At 35.6% G+C, this 27302-nt stretch overlaps 1 protein-coding gene across 1 annotated transcript in view; it reads right to left on the bottom strand.

The window, feature by feature from the left end:
- CCDC141 (coiled-coil domain containing 141) overlaps nt 1-25256 on the bottom strand; it is a 54270-nt gene extending 29014 nt beyond the window's left edge. The window contains 11 exon segments of the mRNA XM_079310410.1: nt 366-485; nt 2700-2787; nt 2789-2839; nt 3609-3781; nt 4354-4548; nt 10527-10646; nt 12581-12834; nt 14982-15090; nt 16199-16390; nt 23599-23721; nt 25122-25256. Coding sequence (XP_079166536.1) covers nt 366-485; nt 2700-2787; nt 2789-2839; nt 3609-3781; nt 4354-4548; nt 10527-10646; nt 12581-12834; nt 14982-15090; nt 16199-16390; nt 23599-23721; nt 25122-25223 — 1527 coding nt within the window. The 5' untranslated portion in view covers nt 25224-25256.
- Nucleotides 25257-27302: the final 2046 nt, after the last annotated feature.

Raw genomic sequence — 27302 nt, 5'->3', positions numbered from 1 at the left:
CATCCCTTGCATTTGGCACAATAAACCACAAGAAGGTTTTTCTCTGACTCTGGCTGTCTAGACAATTATTAACCCTGGTGCCTCACATAGGAGAAGCAATCCACATTTGAAGAATCCTCCTATCAAGAGCTGGTATGAGGATCCTGAGGCAGTGACAAATAACAGTGAGATAGAGACAGTGAAGAAAAACAGTGATTTAAGGACTGTAATGTTATCTCTGGTTCTGTTCATTAACTACAGTTCTAAAACAAACCATAAACCTATTTTCTTTACAAGAAACTCTCAGCCTCTCATTTTATTTAGAATTACATACAGGAAGAATTTGTTTCTAAAAGCATTTAACATTACTGAAAGGTTTTTCTTACCTTTGTTTGTTTGGCCAGTTCAAGGTGTTTGTTCAAAATTCTTTCTGACTCACACAAATACGAGCCAATCTCCATTCCAACTGCGAGCAGCGGGGCGAGTCTCTTAATTGACTGTGACACCTTTATTTGAAAGTATTAGCCACATGGTTAATTTATATAAGTAGACTTCATAACACCAGTATAAAATAGCACTTTTTATAGAAAAAAAACCTAGGTAATACTTGTCTGTTGGTGTGTAGATTATGTTTCTGGGCATAATGTCAAATGTTTAAACCCAACAGGCAACAAATGCCACACAGCTGCTCACACACACACCCCTCAAACCCAAATGGTGGGATGGAGAGAAGAAATGAAGAAAAGATAATACTTGTGCTTCAATATTGTGTATAGTCAGAGAAAGACAAGAATAAAAATACAGAGGAAAAAAACTCTACTATTTCTACAACAGGTGTGATCAAAACCCCTTCTTGTTTGCTGTCCTTTTATTGACAGTGCTTTTCTCTACCCTAAACATCTGAGCCTTGTGATTTCAATATGGCACAACTGCATTATAATCGTGCTATTATAGCTCTGGCAGAAATATTTTGATTCTGTTCCAGGATTTTTTTTCTGAAAGTACATTTAAAGCTTCTCTGACAAGGCAAGGGACCTATTTTTGTGCAGATACATGTACAGAATTCCCTTCCACTGCCACTAAGATATTATGTATGCACTATGATAACAAAAGAGATTATGAAGAGTGCAGGCAGATGATGCCAGAAACAACACACATAGTTATTATTAGACATGTGAATTTACATCTAACTTTTTCCTTAAGAACTGCTGATTGAAGTTCACAATTTATTATAGGACACTGAGGGGTCATTGACTTTGACACCAGATTCTTTGGGACACTTTGCTTTAGAGAATTGGAATGAAAAGTGTATTGCTTGGTAGCAATATACCAATAAGCACTGTTCAGTGAAATGAACAATCATTTTATGACACAATGTTCTCCAATGAAAGGCTGGGAACAAAGTGATTAGAACAAACAGAAGATCGAAACATTATGTTCAAATTGAGGTCTATATTTCGAGTAAAATTTGCCTTTCTAATTTAACTTTTAGGTAAAGATTCACAGCACGATAGTGACATCATTTCTATAAACATAAATGGAAAAGGGCCAGTTTGTAGCAAATTGAATTCACATTTGATTGAGAATGGTTCATTATAAACATCACTCAAATACAAAATGTCAGATTGCAGACTTAATTATTCAGTCATTAAATTTGATTTACGTTTCTGGTTTACACTCCTGGTTTCCTTCTTATGAACCTTGCTAAAACACTATACTTTTTAAATTCGAATTTACACATGGAAATCTATTTAGGAGCTATTTGTCTATCCATCTCTGACAAGTCAACTGAAAGGTCTGTAGTACTATATTTGATCCAACCATTTAAAGAAGGCTATCATCAACACAATTAACAAAAGGAATTTTTGTAGTGAACAGAATCTATTCTCCTTCAGATTTACTGAAAATTTGCTTTGATTCAGTCACTGTGCTTATTACCCCTCAATTTTGCCACACTTTTATTTTTATCTTCAGCTACACAAAACAGAAGACAGAAGCAGTATAAGAAACCTGCTTACAGGTCACAGGACTGATTGCTCACTTTTTTTCCAAAAGAACAAATTATGATAGTTCATTATCCAAGCAAATCCATGTTTAATTGTACATCACTGTACATGCTGTCATAGAAATGGCTCAATTTTTCAGAACAGCTTTTCCTTTGTGTTGATAAGAGCATTCAGCACTCTGACTACAACTGTGCTCTCTCTGAAGAACTTGCTATTATTTGATTCAATATTCACTATAGCTAAATTATGGAAATACAAATATTGAATAATGCCATGATGATGATGACAATCATCACAAAGATGATCAGAATGCTGGAGCACCTCTCCTATGGTGTCAGGCTGAGACAACTGGGCTGTTCAGCCTGGAGAGCAGAAGACTTTGGGAAGACTTTATAGGAGACCCTTGCAATACCTAAAGGGACCTGTAAGAAAGCCTGAGAGTGACAGAACTAGGGATAATGGCTTCAAACTGAAACAAGGTAGGTCTAGATTAGAAACAAGGAAGAAATTCTTCACCAGAGGTGGTAAGACACTGTCACAGGCTGCCCAGAGAAGCAGAGCCTGCCCTGTCCCTAGAAGGACCCAAGGCCAGTTTGGATGGGGCTTGGAGCCACATGGGCTAGTGGAAGGTCCTTGCCCTTGGCAGAGGGGTTGTAATGGCATGTTCTTTAAGGTCCCTTCCAACCCAAACCATTCTATGAATCTATGATGTACCTTATCCAGATGATCTTCAAGTGAGGCAGTCCATTGTTGTTTCTTCAAAGTAAACTCTTCATAATCTGGACACTGGCTGATTAAATCTACTTTTTTTTTTAACATATTCCATCATTTTCTGAATTCCTGCCACCCAAGAACTAAAATGGAGAAGTAGAAGTAATTTATTTCTCATAGAGGATGATTATGATTTAAAAAAAAAAATCTATTTATTTGTATGATGAGTAACTTACAAATTTTAAACTGTTACCCTTAAAAGAAAAATAGCCAAGACAAATATTAAAATTAATCCAAATAAAATTGATAATTATTAAAACACAGGAATTAAATTACCAAACAAATAATTTGTCACCAGTGCTTAAGGTAGATTCATAAGACAGACACATTACTTCTCACAAGACACATAGCCTGATTCACTGAGAAATAACTCATTGCACTTTTCATTCTAGCTATACTACCTAAAAACTAAAATGACAAATGGAAGAGCTTAAAAGAGAAAGCACATAGCATATCAGTTCTACTTTAAAAAAAAATGTTTTCTTTGGACTCTAAAATATTTCAGTCTTTACAGTAGCTGAAAAAAGAATGTCATGTACATTGTAAGTCAACCTTTCCTTAAGGGTGTTGTTTTAATGGGAGAAAAAACCCCTCCAATTTACAAAACAGTGGCTTGCCTTTTTACTTGAACCATATCAGGGAAGCAATTCAGAACCTGAACACTTGAGACAGTCCACTTGAGATTGTAAAGAAGTTATCTCATACAGTTAAGAACGGAAGTTTTGATATTAACCCCCTCTCCCCACACATGAAGCTATTTCCTACTTAAATTTATATTCATCATGAGAATTTTTGTAAAACTGACGTTCAAAATAAGTTTTTTCATTACTTTAGCAAAACTTATGTTAATACCTGTGAGAATCTGCTTTATTAACTAAAGTTTGTCCCTTTTGCATGGTAGTTGCTGTACAACCTTTAATTGCTTCCTGCAACTCCTTGTACTTCAGTGTCAATACAGGTAAATGTAACCCTTCTGAAATGGAGATTTTATGGTAATTCTCAATACTTTCAAGACCATCAAGTACCTGAAAAAAAAAAAAAAGCATATGTTGTCAATATTTCTGTTGCTTGAACTATGCTTGGAAATTATCTCTTTTTAAAACTTCTATAAATGGTAAGAAAAAATATACCTGAAAAAAAAATACAAGACGATCATTTGGACACCCTAAAATGTAAACTTTTCTAAATATTCTTCTAAATGAAAGATTTTGGAAAAAAGGTTGCTTTGTTAATAATACTGATTATAATTAGCCCCTGTGGAGACCACTGCAAGTATAGACATTGTTTCTGATGTTCATAGAAAAAAATCTTAAAGCCCAATTCTTGGCAAATAAATATTTCCCAAATACCTTATTTTGAAACCAAGCACTCAAGATACTCAAATGGAAAAAAAAAAGATAATACATTTTTGAATGGATTTGCCCTTTTGGAGAGAAGTTTGAGGCAAAAAGTCATATAAAAGGGGAAATTGGATTTGTAATTTTCCACTTCAAATTATTTAGCCTGCTGTTTGCATGATCCCACATCCACCAGCCTCCAAGAGCACACTAATAGATTTATTGTCAGGTTATTATTACAGACTTGGCTCCTTACCAACCTTGCCAGCAGCATGAAAAAAGTCATTGGCCTCTTGCAGCAGAGCTTTCCTTTCTTGCATATGGAAGCACACTTCTTCTTGCAACTGACAGATTTTCTGATTTGAAAGTTTTAGATGTTCTTTTTCTGTGTAGTCCTCTGAAAGCAAGATCCTAAATGCTTCACTTTCCAATTGTTCCACAGTGTAATTCCATTCCTAGTGGGAAAAATTCCACTTTAGTCAATTGTACATAGAAAAGAAATACTCTGCATGGTAATAATCTAAACATTGAAAAATATGAATTGTTCTAGGCATGAAAACTATCATGATTTAAAGCAGTTTTGCTACTAGGAGGGGCTTCCCAGCAAATCATGGTTTTAGTGATTAGATAAATGCCACTGATAAGCAGTGGCATGCTACTTGCTTTGACATTACTAAGGTGTCAGGATAACAAAGACAAGAAACCACCTAGTAAGACCATTCTCTCAATGTCAAACAGCCCTTCAGCCCACCTATTTAGTCTAGAACAAATTACAAGATTGCCTAAATTCTAGATGCTTGCAGTGAGAGGATTTCTGCCAGGAGATGTCTGGTCATCACTTGACTCACATTACCTTCCCTTAGAGCATCCTTGGTATTCTCCACTGTACACTTTCCCTGATTCCTACACAAAATCATGAGTCCACTCAAAAACATCTCTGCCTTATGAGACCATGGACCTTTCTTTTGGCAGTGACAGAAGGAAAAAAGGGAAGATCACACTTCAGAGTTACAAGCCATAGAGTCAAACATTTCTGACAATTGAGCCAGGCACTTTAAAACTAAGGTGCTTAAAAATGGATTCTGTTGAATCAGTACAAGTTTGCATATAAGGTTTTTGGTCTACATTGCACCACTTGGAAGCACATTTAATTAATTAGAACAGATTGCCTATTTAACTCCTCTTTCTTTTTTCAGCTGTTCAGTATGAACATGCAGTCAGTATGATTGTACTTCTACTGTAGTGACCCAATTATACATCAACTTTTGGGATGTCATTTCTCTACTGTGGTGAACACTCTCACCTTTCTGCCATGGAAAACCTAAGCAACAGTAAAAATCTGTAAGTCTACATTAATGCTTCATTTAGGTTTTTCAAATTAAATACTTTTGCTTTCAACTTTTTCTTATAGTATTACCAATTTTTAAAAAAGCATAAAAAATGAATTAACTTTAAAATGTTTCAATCAGATTTTAAGGGCTTTAGTAAGAAAACTAATTCCACATATTCCAACAAACCTATCTTTGTTTTATTTTTTATGTTCTGGTTGTGCTTCAATATATTTGCACTTTGTATGCCTACAAAGATGCAAATTTGTCTCACCCATTTTAACTCTTCTTTCCTTCCACAAGGAAACCTGGAGGAAAAACCTTCTCAGAGATTTTTCAAGTTCATCTCTTCCCCAAACAAGCATCCGAAGGCCAAGTCCTGCCCATTGTATTTCCTTCTATACTTCTGAAAATACTGCTGGTTTAGAATATCCTGCAATGAAATCACTCACTTTCTCAAGAAAACACTCCAAAAATCCCCCAAATAATCTGAGGACTTGAATTGGGTACTCTCATCTTCCTACTGAAATCAAAAGAGATTAATCCTGAGCACAATAAAAGCACTCTTTTTGTTTTTTTTCATTTTGTCTATTACTGATAAACAGCTATAGCAAAATCTTTCTAATTTTTAAAATTTCTTTTTCAAATTAAAATAATGACCATTACTGACATCTGGATGCAATAATCTTCAGCTTGTACTTTTAATTAAGTGAAATCCTGCATTCTATTATTTAATGCACAATTCCCCTTCCACAAAATCCTTTCTCTGTCTATCCTAAGCAAGATTAAGTGAGAGTGAGGATTTTAGGGATAATAAATCACAGTCTGCTGTCCCGTATTTGTTACCTTTTACCTGACAAATTTATCTTGGTGGGGGGAAAAATTAGTAAGGAGATGTTCCCCATACACTCAGCTGAAGTGATTTGATTTCCAGTTATATCAGCAACATTGTCATCTTCCAACACTTGCAGCTGGAATTACTGGTATGAATTGCATGCTCAGATTTTAAAAGTATTTTTACTTACATTTAAACACATAAATATTTATGAAAATTAGAAAAAACCTTGAAGTTGGGAGCTTTTAGCTGGGATTAATAATAATTTACCACAAAAACTGCAAAGAAAATGGAGTTGAATATGTGAATCCTCATTTTGCTATTATTTTTTACTTGTATCATAATTTAAAAATAGTGTTTGATGCAAAAATGAAAAATGCACATATATTAAAAAGTGAAAACTGTCCATAATTAGCTCAGAAGCAAATATGGAAAGACAAAAGTTCTGAATTTTTCCAGTGTATTATATGTGCAAATTATAATTACAGCAGGCAAGACTGATTATAAGAAAATGACTCAATTTATGTGAAATTATTTCCTGTAAGAATATTTCATTGTAACAAAATTCAGAATTTTGTTTGGTACAAGATCCCAATAGCAGATTTTAGGAGATCTAGAAGCAGATATTCAACTCTGCCTTGTTTATATTGAGGCAATCCTCTTCTCTAAATTTTCATACAAGTTCAAAACCCCAATTTATTATAGTAACTTGTATTTTAAAACATTCCACAAACATTACAACCTTATACACTCTCTGAGGGTATTAAATTTGGTTAGACTCATTTGCTATCCTGTTTAAACATTCCTCAAACTTGGTTAAATTTTCTATAAAACATCCAGCAACGACTTCATTTTCAGCTCTCTATTTACAAGGAAATGTTTCTACACATACATAAAAAGCCTAGGCTTTCCATCAACATAAAAAATCAATGGAAAAGTCTTAGTTAGCTTCTTCTGCTCTTCAGACTTCAACATGCTAAATTCATAACAGTCTGCCAGCCAGCACTAACATATTTCTTACTCATTTTCCTTGAAAGGAACACACAGCCTGCTATTACATTGACTTTTAAATTTATCAGGAGATGCTTGTGAATTGCTCTGACATATTAAAGACATGTTGCCTTCTTAGCTCTTGTCACTATTTTTTTCCTCACACTAGTAAATCTTTTAACAGCTCACTTTCACTATTCCATTTGGCAAGGAAAATGAGTCCTTTCTAGCTCCTTGATTAAACAGGTAGTTTTCAAGTGTGTGAAAATGGATGAATTAAAAATATTTTATCTTTAGTTAAAAGTCTTTAAGATTCTCTGCCTTCTAAAATATTCAGCACAGGTCTGGGGAAAAAATACAAAAATACCTTAAAAAATCTATTTTGTTATGAGACAATTATTGTGGGATAAATTGACTTTTCTTGTCTAGACAATAAAACTTTTGGACTTTGAATTAACAAATGAGAAGGTGTATAAAATTTTTTTCACTGGAATTTGTATGCTTTAGCTTAGAAAACTTTGAAGCACATATATTTGACTTCATGATCCATATATTAGATAAAGCAGCATTTAAAACATAAGTCAAACATAAAAATGTGGGGATTTTTTAGTGTGTGTGATTATTCTTATTTTCTCATATGCAAAAATGTCCACAACTGAACTTTTTCTGAGGCCCAAATCTGGCTGTCACTGATTCATTGCATACATCAGCACACTGATAATTTAGTCCTAGTGAATATTGGAAAGGCTTTCACCTTCAGGAGCTGCATTACAGTACAACTACCAATATAATCATATTATTCCCTCTAATTGCAAAAGTAGTGGGCACTAATAAAACCACAAGGGGTTGTGAGCTGCTGTGACAATTACCATATGATTTGTCTTTTGGGAAGTTCACTGAATGCCTGTAGCAGTGTATTTAACAGCGAGCTGATAAAATCAACAAGCACAAAGAGGAAGAAGCGATTCAAAGTCTGTCACCACACAGAAAATCGCTATGTTAAAAATTATTTGGCCACAAAGTGGTGCTAGCAGTTCTCCTTTACCAGGTCAAGCACCTCCAAGGCACACAGAAATGGAGCAGCAGGAGGGTATCAGTGCCAGCACATCCCACTGGAGCATGAGCTCCCAGATGTGCCTCTGCTCCCAAATCTTGGTGGAGGGGGAGCTGGGAACGTCCTTGCAGCAGTGGGGCAGGAGGGTTCTTTTAAAGTCTGTGAGGCTTGAGGGGTTTTTTTTCCCCAGTTATGATTTCCTGGGTTTGTTTATGCTCTTGATAGTTTTACAGACTAGTGAGAATGTTTTAAGAGGTTTTACCTCTTAGCAAGGTGAAATCCAACATAAGATACCATCTTGAGAACATGATAACATTAATGAATATTTTCCTCCTCTCAGCCCAGTCCTGTAAATTAGATGCTAGGCTCTGAACATATTCAAAAACCATTTCTCCTGTTCAACCTAATGCAACAATACATGAATGCAAACACACTGTGTGAAAGGGTTCAGACATTGGAAATTTCCTCTTTCTCACTCCCTGTGAGAGCAATTAACTTGCTTTCCATAGCTACTGCACACAAACATTTTGCTCTGAACTACAGTACACTTATTTTATGATACTTTAGAACAGGTTCCTCCTTTATTCTGTTTTCAACACCTGCAGTTCAGTGCAGATGTTTTGCAGTGCTGCAAAAACTAATGCCCATAACTCAGAGCTTTGTCAATAGTATTTGCTTAAGCAAAACCACCCTGCTCAGTAATACCCCCTTCAATGATTTAATTTCCCTCTGCTAGAACATTCTGGTGGTAAGAAATCAAGAAAGCTAAAGAAAATATGCTCTGAATCATGATTCACAGAGGTGCATAACAAAAAATATTGACTGCTAAACACTTTTAAATAGCCTCATTTAAAAAGGTAATTAATTAAAATGGTATGAATGATCTATTTCATAATGTATGGGAGAAGAATTATTAGATGACATTGCAATAGTAGGTGTTATTATTATAAGTTAGTTTCTAGATACTCAACCATGAAAAGGATTATTATACAAAATGAAAATGCATATTGTTTTCCTTTCTGCACTTACATCCTAATTTCTAATTCAGACAGCAAATTACAAGGATAGCCTGTGAAAATGAAATGTAGGGAAGATTAATGATTATTTGGTTAAAATCCAGCAGTTCTTTAGAACACCTGTTGTTGTGGGAGTCTCTCTCTCTGAGAACACTCCAAATGTACTCATTTACTGATTTATCCTTTTTTCTTGTGTCCAAGGTCTGTTCAGAAGAATTTATCTTCACGTGCTTATCTTCCCTTAGCAAAAATGCCATGCAGACATGCTGCTTGGAGAAGCATTAGAAATATTATTGTGTTGTATTTACATGAGAGCCTTGAAGCAGTTAACTGTTAATTATGCAAACAGGCAAACATGTGACATTTAACCACAAACCTTACAAGGAAACAGATCTATGAACAAGCAGAAGCCCCTTACAATCAGCACAATAATCTTTTAAAAGGCATTTACTTCTACTGGATCAGTTTCTGGATGAAAAAAGCCTCATTGGTCATCTGGGTTATCCACACTCAACTGCATGAAAATTATATCCAGGGGAATGGTCCTGACCCAGCAATAGCACTTACTGATGACAGCACAGTTCATTTGCCTGAAAAAGGTTCTAAATATTGGCAATTTATTTCACAATAAGATCCTTTCTTCTCATATCAATATTTTCTTTAATCTCATCTTGCTTTTATGAGCGGCTGTAACAGATTTATTCTCTGGAAAACTGATACTAACTATGAAAGAAGAATTTTCAATTACTTTTAATCACAAGAAATAATTGGGCAAATACCTCTTCCAATCATGTACTCAGTTCACTGATAATTAATTATAGTAGAAATGGCTGAGGTTTTATTCTTTATAAGCATTAAGATTTGTTATTATTCTAATAAAATTCCTTCTCTTTATTTTTCACCACGGGATTTTACATGTAAATTATCAGTGTGAAACTATCACTAAATTGAAAAACCAACTAAGCAACATCAAGGGTTATTCTCCTTCTAACTTACAGGCAGCTTTTAAATTTTTAAATGAAGAAAAAAATCTGAGAAATATGGAGGCCTTGCATTAAAAGAATTTCTAAAACAATTTAGACATATAGAGATATTTATCTCATATACATACAGAAAATATCTGCTCCTATATGTGTTTGTTCAATGCCCAGGTTCACGTTTTGCTACTCATTTTAAAGTTGGTTCACCAATCAATTATTGTATTTCTTACTTTCACTTTGACTTCCATTTCTTCTAGTTCCTGAAGTAACTCTTCATTTTCCAATAGGGATGAGCCTAAGTTCTGCTTCTGAAAGTAATCTCTGATGTTTTTCTTGTACCAGGATGTTACCTAATTAAATAATAAAAACAACTCAGTGAGAAATTTGAGAAGTTATTGTCCAGACACACATAGAATAAATGCATGTTTTTTGATACCATAAAGATATGTTCTCCCTTGACATACAACAACTTAAATATTTGTAAAATACTACAAATCTGAGGACTTCTAACCTAATAGAACCTCTCCATCCCTGGCTTGAAAAACCCAGTAAAGATAATGGGATACTGTTGTGTGACAATCTTATGTAGATGTAGAAATTTATTACATCTTACTGACTTCTTCAGCAAGTATATGCAGCACACATATGCAGCATACAATTATATATTCTGAATTCCACAGAATTACTTGCATTTATATCTGCTTGATTCACAGTAGGTACCTTTCACTTTCTTTAAACAGCACATGGCAAGAATTCCTGATTGAAGCTCCACATTTCAAAATAGTGTCCTGAATTAGTTATTGGTATCAAGAGGACTTCCTCCAATCTTTCCAGTCTGGAAAATCACCACTATAATTAGATCATAGGCAGCATACTAAGAATTTCTGTACTCTAAGTACTACAGATTTTAATAGCCCACTAGAGATTTTTTTTTTATCTGCTCATGTAGAATCATGCAATTTTTAATGGAATTAAGCAATTATAAAAAATTATAAAAACCCTTAAAATATGTTGGAAATACTTTTAATTACACATTAGAAATGTTCACATTATGAGTCCACAGAGCTAGTAAGGAAATTATTTTAATACTAAGCCTTCGTTTAAGCCTTCATTTCTTAAGCATATCCTCCACATGTGTACTCACTGACTGAAACACTTTTTCTGGAAGCACATTTTCACAGAACATTTACTATAGGTTCATCAACATACAAATAAATGGAGTGGACAATAAAAACTGTGCTAAAAGGGAAATAAAAATTTCTTTGTAAATTAGGGCTGGGGTTTGTTTTTCCTGTATCTATTTAGTAAATAAGCCAGTATTGCTGTAATGTTAGGTAGAGGAAGAAGTAATTTTTAACCCTGTTATAGCAAAGTGTTCACCACTTGGCAATTTTCCTTTCCATTACAGTGAATTTCATCAGTTGACTTTCACCACAGTTAACCCCTCTGAGTGATTTCATTGTGCTACCTCAGCTCTGAATGAATGACTGAGAATTCTTAACTTGCTTTATAAGAAAGAAACCCACAGAATTTCACTTCCAGTGATTTTGCTGAAGGGATGGGAAATGGGATTTTTGCTGATGGGATGAGACAAGGTTAACAGAGCTGTTTGAAAAAGACAGTGGTTTTGCTTGATTGGTTGAAATCTAAAATCACTCCTATTTTTCAAGAATCATATTTTATCTTTCATTTACAATAATTAATGACTAGATTAATTACTTGCTTCTTCCAAAGATAACTAATTATGCATAAAATAGGCCAATCTGCCTTTGATTTTCATTAATGAAAGAGATATCAGAAAATATGATGCTGACACTTCTGCAAAGGAAGCTATGTAAAATAAATACACTTTCACACATTGAAAATTCTGAAAAAGAGACATGTTATAATCATGACTATCAGATCATCACATTCCAGTTAGAGATCAAAAGGGAGACATTGCATTTTCAGTGTTGCATAACCTGGTAATAAGAGGTAACAACACACAGATTGTGCATCCTTCCAGACTACACAGTTGTGCCTAGCAAAACAGAAGCAACACAAAGAGAAAAAAGCTACTCTTAGGTCTGTACAACAGAGCATGTCTCCAGTTCTCTGCTTTCTCTGTACCCCCTTAACTCCCATTAACAACAGTCAAACATTCAAAAGTTAGGATTTCCTCAAACACAAGTGGCCCGGAAATACTGTCCTAATATATACATTTAAGCTCCTTTCTGTTTGTACTCTAAGACAGCTGCTAGGTTGTTTTTTACACTGTGATTTCCCTTGATATGATGTGTCTTACCTGGTTCTCTTGTTGGTGCCACAAGGAAATCTGCAGCACCTGCTCCAGCCCTTGGCGCTGGTGCCGGAGGAATTTGTCCAGCTGCCGCCTCCTGTCCTGGAGCATCTCAAGGAGATTGTCAATCTTCAGGCAGCTGCTGTGGGCTCCTTGAATCAGCTCTGGATTTGCATTTGGCCCCTCACACTTGAATTCTTCTATGAATTGGGTTAGGTCTTGGCTTTTGTTTAGAAGAGCAAGTGACTTCTCCAAAAGTTCTGTAAGAACAGAATTTCATCAGGAACAAAACCCAGAGTGCTTTGTGATTGTGGTACCATATTTCAAATATTACTCAAATATCTTTCAAACTATTTATTTGCATACATGAGCACAGTGTATTTTCTTGCATTGCATGAACATGAATGCTTACTTTAGAAGACAAATACATATAAGATATTTCAATGTGGACAGCTCTTAAGTAAACCTACAAAGGTACAATGGTGTATACACAAACATATATACACACACATACATATAAGGGGGTACAGAGAAATGTCAAAATAAAACCCAAAAGTGTCACTGTTTTCTCAAAACTGAGTTATTTTTGATGATTTTCCAACCTGTGGGTAAGCTGAAGTAGAATTTTCTACCCTACTTCCTGTGTGGGTCAGTACCCTCTGCATTTTTCACCAGTGATGCAACCTAAATTTAAGTCTTTACATCCCTCACAGGCATTGGGAAAACAAAGAGTTCTCATGCCTGAGGGCTGTTATAAATAAGTCAGGGGTGTCAGGAACTCTTCCCTTCTTTCTATAGTCTTTACCTAGACACATTCAAGGTTAAAATTCAGTGGACTACTCCACTTCAATGATCTATTAGTGACAAGTCTGTCTGCTTCAGCTCCTTTAAGTCATATAGTTCAAAATCTATTCAATAGACGATGATCAATATTTCTAAGTCTTTCAACAGAAAAGGGAAATTTCTTAGGCAGAGAAAGTGAAAGAAAGGGAGACAAGCCAATATAAGGTATACATGAAGAAAAGTATAAAGAAAGGAATATTTGCCAGTAGCTTCCTATAAAACAACAAGAAAAAAATCCTCCTGAAACTTTCATCTTCCCAGCTGAGTACTTGTAGTGGTAATTCCAGGCAAAGCACCCTAAATCCCCATCTTTCAGGTAGAACACTTAGGGAAGAAGCAGAGTGGGAGGCCTCCAGCTCTGCAGTCACCAAGAGCTGACAGCAGGGATTAGTTTCCATGAGCTCTCTGCAACAAGCCTGTCCATTTTACTTCTTGACTTCCAGAAAAGTGGTATTAATCAGGAGTGTTTAATTTCAGTCCATCCAAAATTTAACACACGTAGAAATGGGTAAACAAATACATTTCATACATTTTCAGCATTTGTGTTAAAAGGGTTGTTTTGTTTTGTTTTTAATTCCAGAGTGATAAGCATTTGTGATGAACTTCTTATAACATACTGGTAAAATCAATACTGGTTAAGGTTGTATTTTCAGCCACCTTTCTTTGGAGAGGGTAGATAGTATCCTTCTTGCAGAAAGCAGTTTTTTATCAAATAGCTCAATATCAGCTTTCAAAATTTTATGTGGTTGAGGCAGAATAAGATGCCAATAAATTGCAACCACTTTCCTCCATCTGAGGGAAGGCTTATTGCCATCAAAGCAGTCTTTCTCTGGAAAATAATTTCATCTGATCCTTACAATTATAGACCATCTTTTCAGCAGTAAATTGCTGCCAGACACCTCAAGTTTAAATTGATATGCAGTGAGTACTTTGTTCCCATGAAGATCAATTTTGAAGGCCCAAATCCCACATCAGAGTTATCCAAGTTTGATTCTCTATTCAGCCTCCCAGGAAGAACACCTGGTGTTCAAAGTAGCTAAAAAAGTTTCAGCTAGTGTTCCACTAGTGAGTGATAAAGTATAATTGATATTCTGCCAAGTGCTAGCAATCATATAGCAAAATTTGATTAAAATTAAAAAGATGGAGTTTTAAGACATAAAAAATGCAGAACCATATGGAATTGCAAATATGTCTAAAGTAGCCACAAAATGAGATTAGTTCCAAAATTTTTTTCTCTTTTTGATTTGAATGTGCTACAATACAGTAGAAGGTGCTTCAAATGGAAGCTGAAATAAAGAAAAATAATTAAGGCAGAAGAAACTTTATGGGCCAAGGAAAGTTGTTGAAGGGGAGATACAAGGGCTAGATTGAAATATGGAGTTTCACATCTTTCAGCAAGTCTGCTTAAATCTATCTCACCATTATATTTTTCCAAATAGAACATTTGTGTATTTGGTTTTTTTTGTTTGTTTTTTTTTTTTAATATGCACAGAAAGAAAAAATTTACTCCCTCAAGAAGTCAGTGCACAACCACATGCTAAGAGGAGTGGAATACTGTTTGTACCTTTTGTGTGATGCTCTTGTTGCAGAAGAAGTTCTCTCAAAGAGTCAATATTATCAAACTCTTGAGCATTTTTCAGGAAATCTTCAACTTGGTCAATTTTAACAGCAAACTGCATTAAGAAAACAAAGGATAGGGAGAAGCACACTATAATTTTGTTTTGTATAACTACATCATAATCTCTGTGTTACTGGGAAAGTTCATGAGAATTTGTAAATTCTTGGAGAAAAGCATTTTTAGTGACTGCCAGATCCAGATGTTTTGTGGCCTCTATCCACCTTCTGAATTGATTTTTCCTTCGAGGTACTGACTGAAGGATTTTAGTGGACACAGCCTGTAATTACAGTTTTTCACTTTCTGAATCATGTTTCCTACAAAAATTCATGCCAAACCTAACTTCTTTGTATAATACACATTTTCAGGACATGATAATTGGTAGATTGTTGATCTTGGAATTCTTAGAATAGTTAGTAATCCCAGCTCCTGCAATTTATAGGTGGCACTGGCATACTATAGAAACAAAACTATCAGGGAGAATTATTAAACTCTTCAAGTTCCAGGATGTGGGGACAGTTGATCATGAGGTTATGCAGAGTGGGCACAAACCTGCAGGGTATGGAATCCCTCTCTCCTTTAGCTCCCAGGGTGTATCAGTGAATCAAGATGAGAGAGAGGGGTAAACAGGGGTCACACAGCTGCTCTTTTGTTTCCATCAGTACACCAAAGTCTCTGGTAAAGGACTGTCAAGTTAGACTAATATTTGCTCTATGTGATTACTATAGCCTTATGGATATTGTGGTGTAAAACCTTCAGTGACCAAACATCAGTGTAGAACTAAGTTCTTTCAATGCCAAATAACTGTAAGCATAAGGAATGAAAGATATTCTACAGAATGTCCATAGCCACTGAAATACATATTTTAGGATTTGGTCCAGTTCCACTTTTCACTGGTATTTTCTGTCAAGTACAAATTTGGGAGATATTGTGACCAAAATATTTCTTCAAGTCTACATGGTTTTTTTTGTTCAGCTTCATCCTGTACTATTTGAAAGGTGGAAAAGAAAGGATACCTTCCTTAAGATCCCAAGATTTTAATTTTCTTGTTTGCCTCAACCTTTAGGAATACAATGAACAACATAAAACACATTAAAATTACCAAAGTCAGAGTACCTATAAGATGAGGTTGGATTCAAAATAAGTTATTTGATTTAAATACAAACCTCCAAAGCATTTTCAAAGAACACTGAAGTAAGTTCCAGAAGTGCCTGTCGCTTCTCCAGCATGATGATGAGGGCATCCCATGCATCCCCAAGGGTCTCTGCCATGGCATCATAAACCTGACTCCTTTCTTTGTTCTCCTCTGCAACCTTGTCTGCTTCATGAAGCAGGTCCCATACCTTGTCTTCCAAAGCCTGAGAAGGAGATATACCAAACCACACCAAACATCAGAAATCTGTACACAAAATCCAAAACACTGTGCTGATACTGGTGTCAGGAGATTTTGACAGTGGGTCTGCACAGGAGCCACAAGCCTCCTACTCCTGATTTATTTCCAGTTCCTAGTGAGAGGTGTGTAGCTATTTCTGCATGTTTTACAGCAAGCTTCTGAATTTCATCTGCACTTGAGAGGCAATGATTTTATAAAATTCACATAAAAACCAAAGTTAAGAGAATTTATCATGCTATCTCTAATATTTACATTCCAGTGTTTTTACATCTCCATAAACACAGATCAGTCTTCCTGGAAGTGGTAGCAGTGCAGATATTTTGATTTCTCTTTCACATGTCATCATATTCCACTACTGGACATTAGAAGTTTTACAAGTTTGTGAGGTAATTTACTCATAAGATTCTGATGACTACAATGCAATCCAGACAAGAGTGGTTTGAACATAAGCACATATTCTCCAAAAAGCCACACCTAAGTTATGTAATGTTTCAAGTCAGCTTGCTGCATTGCTCAAGCTGGCCACCAAATAATCACGCTCTATGGTCAAAATAATTCTTCCATGTTCCATTCTTTTATTAATCTCACCACAAGAAAGATAACCTCTGGCACATTTCCAGCTTATGTTACGAATCTTTAGTGTGTCAGAAAAAGTGATTAACATTTGTTCTCTGTTCTTCCCAACCTTCATCTTGGGTTTTATCATGACCATGAATTAATAAAGTGTCAATTTTTTTTTGTTATTAGAGGTGCTACCACATGAATATATATTATGTGAAAAGAAATTTTTATTAGGCAATTTAAATGGCCATTCTTAAACTGCTGGATAAAAAGGTGATAAAGTAAAGCACCCTAAGAGAAGCCTTTATGATGTTTCTTTCTCGATGAGGCATAAAATTGTTCCATGCAGAACAACTCTGTAAAAGTAGTGGCATTCATTAATTATCCAGCATGAGAAACTATTAACATTCTAGACCAGCTCTGTAAGAAATGTAACAGGAATTAAATGAGTGTATGAGATATTAGTAGTCTCTTTACTAACTCAATATCAATTATTGAGAAGCATGATAGTCATAACAATGTTGACATAAAAAAAAAAAAAAAAGAGGTAAAATATTCTCAAAACTTTACACCCAAACTGCTTGTTCCTAGAAGGTTAATTTTACCAAAATGACCAGACCACATTCACAGCTGTTCTGAATACACTGCAGAAAACCAAATGACATCTGAGGTAGTTCCACATGGAATTTCTTGGCAAATACTAGCTTTTTAAAGAACTATTTTATATTTTGAAATAAAACTAGGCATGCTTTTATCCTAATATTACATCAGTGTCAACATATAAGACACTTCAAATGCCAAATATTTCCTAACTCTGCAAGATGAATGCTCACAAATGGTAGAGGATCCAGAAGTTGATTTTCTTCTTTTAGAGACCTTTTTTCCTAAACAGGCAAATTGCCATTTAGCCCTGACAGGTAGGCTCTGTTTTCTAGCAATTGATTAGCTTTGAGGCACAGCTAATCCCTAAAATACAGAAAAAACTAGAATAATTATCAAAAGTTATCAGTCATGCTTCCTTCATCTTTTAAAATTCAGTTACTATGAGATGAATTCAAATTCAACCAAAGATAATGAGAAGGTTAAAGCAAACCAAACTGCTGCTTTTAATGAAATGCAAAACTGATGTGACTAAAGTAACAAAAAAATAAAAGAATTATGAAGCTGTTCATGTATAATAGTCTTTTAGTATTTAGAACTGATTAATAGAAGCATTCAAATACAGACTTAAATTTTTCTTTAGCATGGATTGAATGTGGTTTACTCATTTGAAACGGGTGTGGATTTTGTTGCCTTCAAATAATAGCTCCTGTTATTCTACAAAAAACACAATACAGTATCACATATCACAAGAGTAGTCATGTTGTCTGTTTCCTCAGCAACAAAAAAGGGTAACATTTTGAGAAGACAAACTAATTTAAAAAAAAGAGAGAGAAATATTTTTAGGAAATTACTCTTTGTTTGAGAAACAGTTCAAATACCTAAGATGGTCAGAGTGATATTAAAGTTTCATTGCCATGAGTTTAAATTTATGGTTCCCACAACTGCCAAAGCCACTAGTCACTGTGAACTTCAAAAAAATTATCCTCAGCTATGTTAGTTTCTATATACTACTCATATGAATAGTTTGTTTCTAAACTAGACTGATATTACTGGTTTTCTACTTTTTATCTTTGAAATATAAACGTTTCATCAACACAGAGTCAAGGAACAATTTGGACAGGACTCCAGATCATCTGTCTAACCCCTTTCTCTAGTTACTCAAGGGCTTAACCCATGAAGTCTTAAATATCCCTAACAATGGAAATTCCAGAACTTTCCACAACTTGTTCTGGAATGAATTTATTTTCATGTTCAAACTTTTTTTTTCCCTAATATCCAATTGGTATTTCCTTTCTTCCAACTTGTGTCTCTTGATCTAGAAGCAAACTTAGTATGAGGAAAAACGCATATTTCCATTAAAAAAATGATGACTTATGGAAAACAAAATATTTCACAGAAACCTGGATTTCATTGAGGCTTTTGTCAATTGAGTGAAATTAACAGAGCTTTCCAGAAAAGACTTAAATTATTTCAAACACTTTTGGAATCTCATGTTTCATTCCCTGTGAACATAAAAAGAAAAAATAGAAGAGTAGAGTTCTCTTTGGACTCTGAGAAGCTGGAATGAAGCTTGACAATACAAGGAATGCCCAGCATGTAGTCAGAAAGAAACTCATTAAAATATGCAGCTTCTGTTGCTGTCAGTAAAGCCATGTCAGAAAAGCATTGCTCTAAAAAAAACCAGACCAAATTCTATTAAATATCTGTGATATGCCTAATTCTGCCATGCCAGGAGAAGAGCTGTGTTAGCTTGAAGGGAGCTCGGGCTCATTTGGGCTGAAGGGATCCCGGCAGGATGCAATCCTAGGCTGCAGCAGGAATTCTCCCTGTCTGCTGATGCAGCCACACCTCTCCCCCAGTCCTCCTCAGGGCACACTCCCCTCTGATATTGTACCAAAACCAAAAAAGTCTGTTCTGTAAGTTGTGTTGCACAGTATAGCTTTTGTATACATTTGTTCCCAGTCCATTATACTTTCCCTTCTGTTAAAAGAGCAAAGAATGAAGGGCAAATAATCCTTTGCCTTTCCTGAGTTGTTGCACACTGACTACATAACTTGGAATTTTCAGAGGTGTAAACTACCCTCCCATTCTCTTAGCACTGAGATGCTGCTAAAATTAACCTTTAGTTAGTGCTAAAAGGCACTGCTGAGATTAAACAACACAGTTGCTAACTTGAAATCTGGAAAATAGTCACAAAGCTACTTCAAGACAAATACTATTTTGGTGGGAATTTTGTTCGTATAAATACTGAAATTGATAATTGAGAACTAATACTGGAAAAAAAAATATTATTACATTTTACCTTTTCCTTTTTTTTCCCAAATCACTTGCAAAAGTTAGCTCTGGTTTGATAAAAATGCAGCTGAACTTTGCTGCTAATTGCACTGTTGGGCACCTCAACAACTAATTGCCAATAATTCAGAAAATATTAACAAATAATTTCTTCCATAACAAAATTACTGAAAAATAAGCACTTTGAAACTATTTTAGCTTGAAATAGCTGAAAGGCTTTTTTAAATAGATCAAATGCAAAAAATTAGTGTATTATATTAGTGCTTCTGGAGAACGTAATTTTCTAATTTCTCTTGGCTATTAGCATATTAATTACTATTTTGCAATTTATGCTCTGTGAATTAAAGTAAATAAAGTAATTAGGAGCAATCCTCAGGTTCATGAGGCAAATTAATAACAATTATGGTTTCAAACTTAAGTTTGTGGGCTAGATTCACTTCAGTTTTATGGTGTTCTGCCACAGTCTCTCTCATGATAAAAACCAGAACTTTGGAAGCAAACCAAGGATGCCTTATTGGGAATTTTAACATTGCTATGGACACACACACTCTCTTTATCTTGTTTGTTTTGTTTTTTTGTTGTTTTTTTTCAGATGATCCAGTGAGTTTTAACATTGAGAGACCCAAGCCCTAAGAAATCATGTTATTTCCAAGGAGTGCTTCTGTTGGAAAAAGGAGAATGGCAGAGAAAAGTCTATGCAAACTGCAATCTAGATAATTTTACATTGTGGAGGTTTTATCTCAGGTTTGATTCTTCTCATTTTTCTTTTTAAATTGTGAAGAATGAGACATCCAAATGTACATATTTCCAACACATACAAACCTGCTCAAAGTTACCTAAAGAAGGATGAGACAGATACAGGGAAAGAGGCTTGCATGAAATCTCAGAAGTTGATGGTTTCAACAAAACTAGTGCTGCTGGTATGGTCTGATTTAGCAAAACAGAAACAGAATATATCAGCTTAGAATCAAAACATATTAGATGAGACTACTGATGGGAATTTTAGCTGGATATGAACACTGTATACATGTTCTCTTTTTAGTCTCAGTTTTAATCTTGTTCAACATTTATTATTTCAACTCCATTAATAATAACACATCTGTTTCCTAATCTGTAAACACTTGAAGTGGGGCCCTTTTCAAAAGTTGTATTCTGCTTTTTGCTTAAGTAGTAGGGTGTTCCCAATTCCTACATTTAATGGAACAAATGTAAATCAGTAGTGAATATTCTAGAGTATATTCTATCAAAGCAAAGTATTTTGGATACGTTTTTCCCTAGGGCCCTGAAGAGCACACACCAAGTTTTATCACTGTAATTCTGAACATTAAAAGAGCTTTTAAAATATTCTAGAAATTACTGTTTTCTCTTTCAACAAGTCTATTCCAATTACTATTTAAAGTACCATCTGCCTCACTAAGTGTCAAAATGTTTGTTTGGGCTTTTTTAACCCTGTTAACATAGCTGAGTCAAAACCAATTCCCTGAAACACTGAGCTGGATTACATTCCTTTTCCTCTAGCACCAGAAGTACTGTAAACTGATCACTTGCCAGATTTTGTCCTACTTACACCTGTGAATCTTCAACATATTAAGCTGACAGAAGAATTTGGCCTGAATATTTTGATTATAACTTGCAATAAATATACTGGGATGAGAATGATGAAGTTAAAAAGCAACGGGGGTGATCAAAATCTAGAACAAGTTTACAGAAAAACATGGGATAATGCCAAAATGGACAAGTATTCCATAAATTATCTTCTAGAAGCCCATAGATTCGTCTCTACTGATTCCCAAGATGTATTTTGTATGAATCATCTAACTCTTGCCTTAAGCAGAACTTGTTTCATGATTGAGTCATTACTCATTCAAGAATTTTTGCCTGACCTGCACAAAAGTTTAATTTTGAATTGGGTTAGTCTAAGTTAAGCATTTGCATATCAAGTGTGGGTATCTGTCAGGATTTATTTTCCCTTTTTAGTTTTTTCCTTACAAGAATAAAAAAGAAATGGGAAACAATTCAGACTGCCTCTTACCCACCTTTACATAGCCAAGGCATAATTCATTATCAAATGCTAAGTGGTAAAGAATTACTATAAACAATATTTCAAAAACTGAGAATCAATCTTGGAAAAACTTTTTATGAGTGGATTTAGTGTCTTAAGATTGTGCAATTACTGACAAGTGTTCACAGCTTACTGTAAGTCACAAATGGTCATGGCTGAAAAATGCACAGCCAGGAAGATTTATGACAACATTGCAGTCCCTTATTATCACAGCTCATATTTTTCAGGAAAAAGTAGTAATTTTGAACTTAATTCTTTTATAGAATATTCATTAATCAATGCCAAATTTTGCAAGGACCACAAGCATAAAACATGAAATAATGAGTATTTGTTCCCAATGTACTTGGATGACAAGCATTCTTTAACAATTTATGCATAATAAATTTTCTGATCTGACTTATATTTGAAACTTTGTTTTTCTTATAAAGATGGGAATTACTCTTTTCTTTTTCCACTCTCCAATTTTCTTTTTGAAAATCATCTTTCTGTCATCAGTGTGTAAGAATTCAGCTAATTCTGAATTGCTCCAACAGGACAGAGCAGCTTGTTCCAAGAACACACAAATGTTGCATTAGTGACAACAAAGATGAGATATTTGCATAAAAAAGGAAAGCAAAACCAGCTCTCTCTAGGTTTTGGGTATTTTGCTTGGTTTTGGGTGTTTGGTGGGTTTTTTCCATAATTCTGTTCTTCATACCCTTCAAAATCCACCCAATGCAGTGCATTAGCTAAATTCTCCATCTACTGTACTGAATATTTGGATATTTTTAATGACTGTGGAAGCACAGTCATTGGTGTTAAATCAAATGCTTGATCCTATCCAAATCATGTTTGTTCTTTCAGATCCCAAGTTTATGTAATTCCCTTAAAAATTAAACAGACAATTACTGCTCATAGATTCAAAGATGTTAGAGGAATTTATTTATCTACATATATAAAGTCAACCTGTCCTATAAAAACATTACAACATTCATTTATAGGTGACTTTAGATTTCTCTGGTGTCAAACACTCACATTTAAAATTATTCTGTTTTTTTCAAGTGACAGCAAGCCTATCACTCAAGCATCCAAGTGCCACTGTTCCTATAATCTGCTCTCAGACATGCCAAAATCTGATTTTAGGACTGTTATTTAACTAAAATATTCCTAGATCAAGACAAGCCGTTTTAATCTTACAATATCATCCCCAATGCAATTTGCATCTATTAAGATTCAATTAAAATGTGGAATATCCACTTCAGACTTACAGGGAGCTTACTTGCGTTCACAGCTCTTATAAAATAATCAAACTTTTCACAACATTGGAGAATTTAAAAAATGAGTCGACATTCCTTAATATTTAGCAATTACTGAGGGCTATTTGATTTTTTCACTTGCCACTGGTATATAAAGTAGAAAAAAACTGTGCCTTTATTGCTGCTGTCAGAGGCATGTTTTTACTTTGAAGAAACCTAATTTCCAGATAATTATGGAATATCCTGAACTGGAAGGAACCCACAAGGACCATCACGGATCTGATACACTGACAAAGGCTGAACAGAATTTATTCTGTGTGGAGTTTAACCCAAGCACCATTCTGCAACAGGAGGCACAGGCAGCTACATCAGCTGTTGTACCTGAACTTGAAGAATTTTTTGTGGTCTTATCACACTTACCTTCAGCTTGGAAAGGAGGAATTCATGATCTTGAAGTAGTTTTTTAGTCTCATCTTGATTGCTGCCAATTTCTAGTATATTCGGTGTTGATTCTGCTAGCTGGAGCTTCACCCATTTCCCACACTGAAACAAGGAAACAATTTCAGCCTTCAGAACACACGAGCTTTCCTTCATTTCCTTACTCCCACAGATTCTCAGCTCACACACACTTTCTACGGTCATAGGGACCACACACACGATAAAGTCACAGAGAATACAGTGTCAACTTCGTTTGAAACAGGCAAAAAAATCCCAGACTAGCATTATGCAGAAGATGCTCCAATATTGATTTTACCCATGAAAAATAAAATTATCACAGTGAACCAACAATTTGATTCCTCTCCCCTTTCAGCTGAACATGACACACACAGTTCAATGAATTTGGTGGGCGAGTGGGGCAGGCAGAGGTAACAAATACATCACAGCAGATGCACAAACCATCGCCTCGGCTCTTATTTCTGCCGCAGAGATCCAATGTGCCTCTGTACTGAGCACATGGAACGAGACATTGCACGGGTAGCAGCAGGGACGCCTAACATTTAGAACAGGAACCGAAGGATGCTGATAAGGACCGAAGCTGTGATGTCACTGGGAGCTAGCATGAGAAAATAAATCACTTCACCCCCAACTTGAGTCTCCTTGCAACGAAATGACCCCCCTGCAACAGCAAACCACCTCACAGGAAGGGTGAAAAGTGACCTCAAAAAAGCCTTCCCACAACTGAGGTAATCCATCCTGAATAATCACCTGAGTTAAGGTGATAATGAGTTGAGTTGTCACCTATTCTGCATTACAAACACACTCTAATGGCTGAGGCTAGCACGTTTTCCAGGTTGCCTGGAAAAATCAAAGTGCCAGTAAATTCCAGCTGGGATTCATTACTAACATCCAGATTTATCCCAAAGCAGAATTTTATCAACTGAAGGTGTGGGTTCTGGCTCACAAAACAGGCATTTTGTTGCTAAAAAGCACCACTGTATGCACACAAGGGCTTTCCTGAAACACGTGGGACTGTGGAATCACAGCTTTCAAAAACAACTACTCAGTATTAACTTTATACTCTTTCCCACCAGAAAACACCTGTGGAGTTTGTAGAGCCACTTGCGTAAAGTTATTGCTGAGTACAGGTTAAAATATCTCAAGGAGGCTTAACTAAAATCGTCATGCTTTAAACCACATTTTTATGTCACTCTCCACTTAACTCTTTTTAAACAGAGTAAGAGGAATTCCTCTCCTCTAAGACACTACATATTTTGACCAAACTATTTATCCTATTTGAAAAAAAAAAAAAAACAAAAACCACCAACAACCCAAAACCCAGTAGGAGTAATTGTGAACATAAACAAACGTTAGCTTCCAAGAAAAGTCTATTAGATGTTGACTAATCGAATGGCCTTGCTGCACCATTTTATGCTGACTCCTTCGCCCAGATTTGAAGGAGGGTGAGCCCGGAGCAGCAGGGACAGGAGGAGCCGCTGCCTTACCTTGAGCACAGCTATGACAAGGCTGGCATCGCCAGCCTGCACGGCCACCGAGCTGACGGTGGTGGTGGAAGGCTCCTGCTGGGAGCTGGCCGCCTCTGCCATGGTGCTCAGAGCGGGGCTGGGTCCATCCCAGCGCCCTGGGGCCGCTCCCGGCTCCGCCGCTGCTCCCGAGCCGCCCCGGCTCATTCAGCTAGCGCTCAGCCGTCTGCCAAAAGGAGAGAACGGCAGGTTAAAAATAGACAACTCCATTGAGTTTATCATTCTTGAGAGAGATTTGACACACCCCTAGTTTGGTAGCATGAAGCTGCCTGTTCTTTTTTGTCACCGTCTGAAGGGTTTCTTCCATGGGCATCACCTGACACCAGCTAACCAAATCAAAGAAAGATCTCAAATTAAAGCAGCTAGAAAAAGAATCACCATTGATTCCATACTGACAAACCCAGGGTTATGAGGTTTCAAACATGCAACCATCAAATCTGCATTTTCACATTATACCAGCAAAATACTTTCTCACTTACTAGTTACTGAATATATCCATTCAACATGATTCTTCCACTGAATCATCTTTAAACAGGATGAGCACGTGTATATAAATCAAATGCTAAATCAAAATAGCGGATTTTTAATCCAAAAATACTTAAAAGTATAGTGACCAGAACAATCAGAGAAGGAAACCAAGTACCTTGAATTCTTAAGGAATATTTTATTCCTAAGATTAATTTAATGCTAAATTCTTTCCAGAGTCTTAATTTTGTTCTAAATGAGCATAAAGAAGACCTCTCTAATAGCTGCTTAAACACTACTGAAGTTTTTTCTTCAGTGTGGGGAATTGTTTCACACATTTAGATTACAATATTGGTTTGACATATTAATTTTATTGCCATTAGTCCATAGCATGCCACAAGTAGCCCACACTCTGGGACAGCAGCTGCTGGGTTTCCTTCCACAGAACAGCTGAGAAAGTGACACTGGTGTTTAGGCTTGCAGGCCACTCTGGAAAAACAATTCCACCCAAGAAACTACATACATAAGTCTCTCCTAAGCATCTGCTTGTTTAGTTTGTTTAAAAGTATGCAACATTTAAATACATTTTTATATAAACTAGATTTCTGAAAACATAAAAAACATGCACAACTGCAATGGAACCAAAATCTGGATGTAAGTTCTAAAATAGTTTTAATTAGAAGCAGTTTAATGTAGTTACAGAGAATTTAAATTTATTTGTCCAGGTGGGGTTTTTGTTTGTTCATTCCTCCCCCTCTCCAATTATTTGCAGATTATAATCTTAATCTGAGCACCACCTTCAAACCACGAATTTCAAACGGGACATGAAGAAGCACTTTACTGTGGTTTGTGCTGAACAAAATGGGTTTGGCAAAGCAAAATCCATCCCTTGTGCCAAAACACAGCCATGAACCCTCAATTGCCAACCAAGGAACAAAAACCACACAGTTTTCTGGAACACTTTGTAACACCTGTAAGAGGCACAGGGACCCTGCCACTGAAATATTAGACAGATCTCCTTGGGATTTGTATGTATTCCTATAGCAAGTATGGCAAAAAAAAAAAAAAATTAAAGTTTAATCCCAATACAAAACCTGGGAGACAGAAGTCCTAAAGAAAACTTCAAAACTGAAACATAAGAGAGCCCTATTTTGGTTTGAATGGAAGGTAGATCCATTCTACAAAACCTGCTAAACACTCCAGCTTTCAAAATAAACATTCCAGAAAACAAGCAATTTTTGATTTTTATCCTGCAGGCAAGACTGCACTTGGAGGACAAACAGCACTTGGCTGTTGGATAAACTAATTAGGAAAAACCAGCCAAACCTCTTTTTACTCTTACAAAAGGAGTTACAAACCAATTTTGGTATTATGTCCTTGAGTTTTTGTTCTCTCAGAAGAGCTTCTAAGAGTATTTTTTCATGGCATGAGTTGGGCCAATCCATCATCTCCCTGGGGTAGCCAGACATAAGAGCTGTTTTTCACTCAAGTTAAATGAAGTATCATTTTTCATAGTGCTGACAGCTGGAAATAAGGGGAAAATGCCACACTCAAGAAGTTGACTACAAGCAAATTTGGCAACAACTGAGACAAGTGATTCAGAACACCTTATAATAAATGCATGGATATTGTATTTATTCATCTTCTATGCTAAGCATAGAAGATAGAGACAGGGAA

This window comes from Erithacus rubecula (assembly GCF_903797595.1).
Source record: "Erithacus rubecula genome assembly, chromosome: 8".
NCBI classification, from domain to species: Eukaryota; Metazoa; Chordata; class Aves; order Passeriformes; family Muscicapidae; genus Erithacus; species Erithacus rubecula.
Note: the sequence above shows the minus strand (reverse complement) of the source record. Positions and strands in the feature narration are given on the sequence as shown.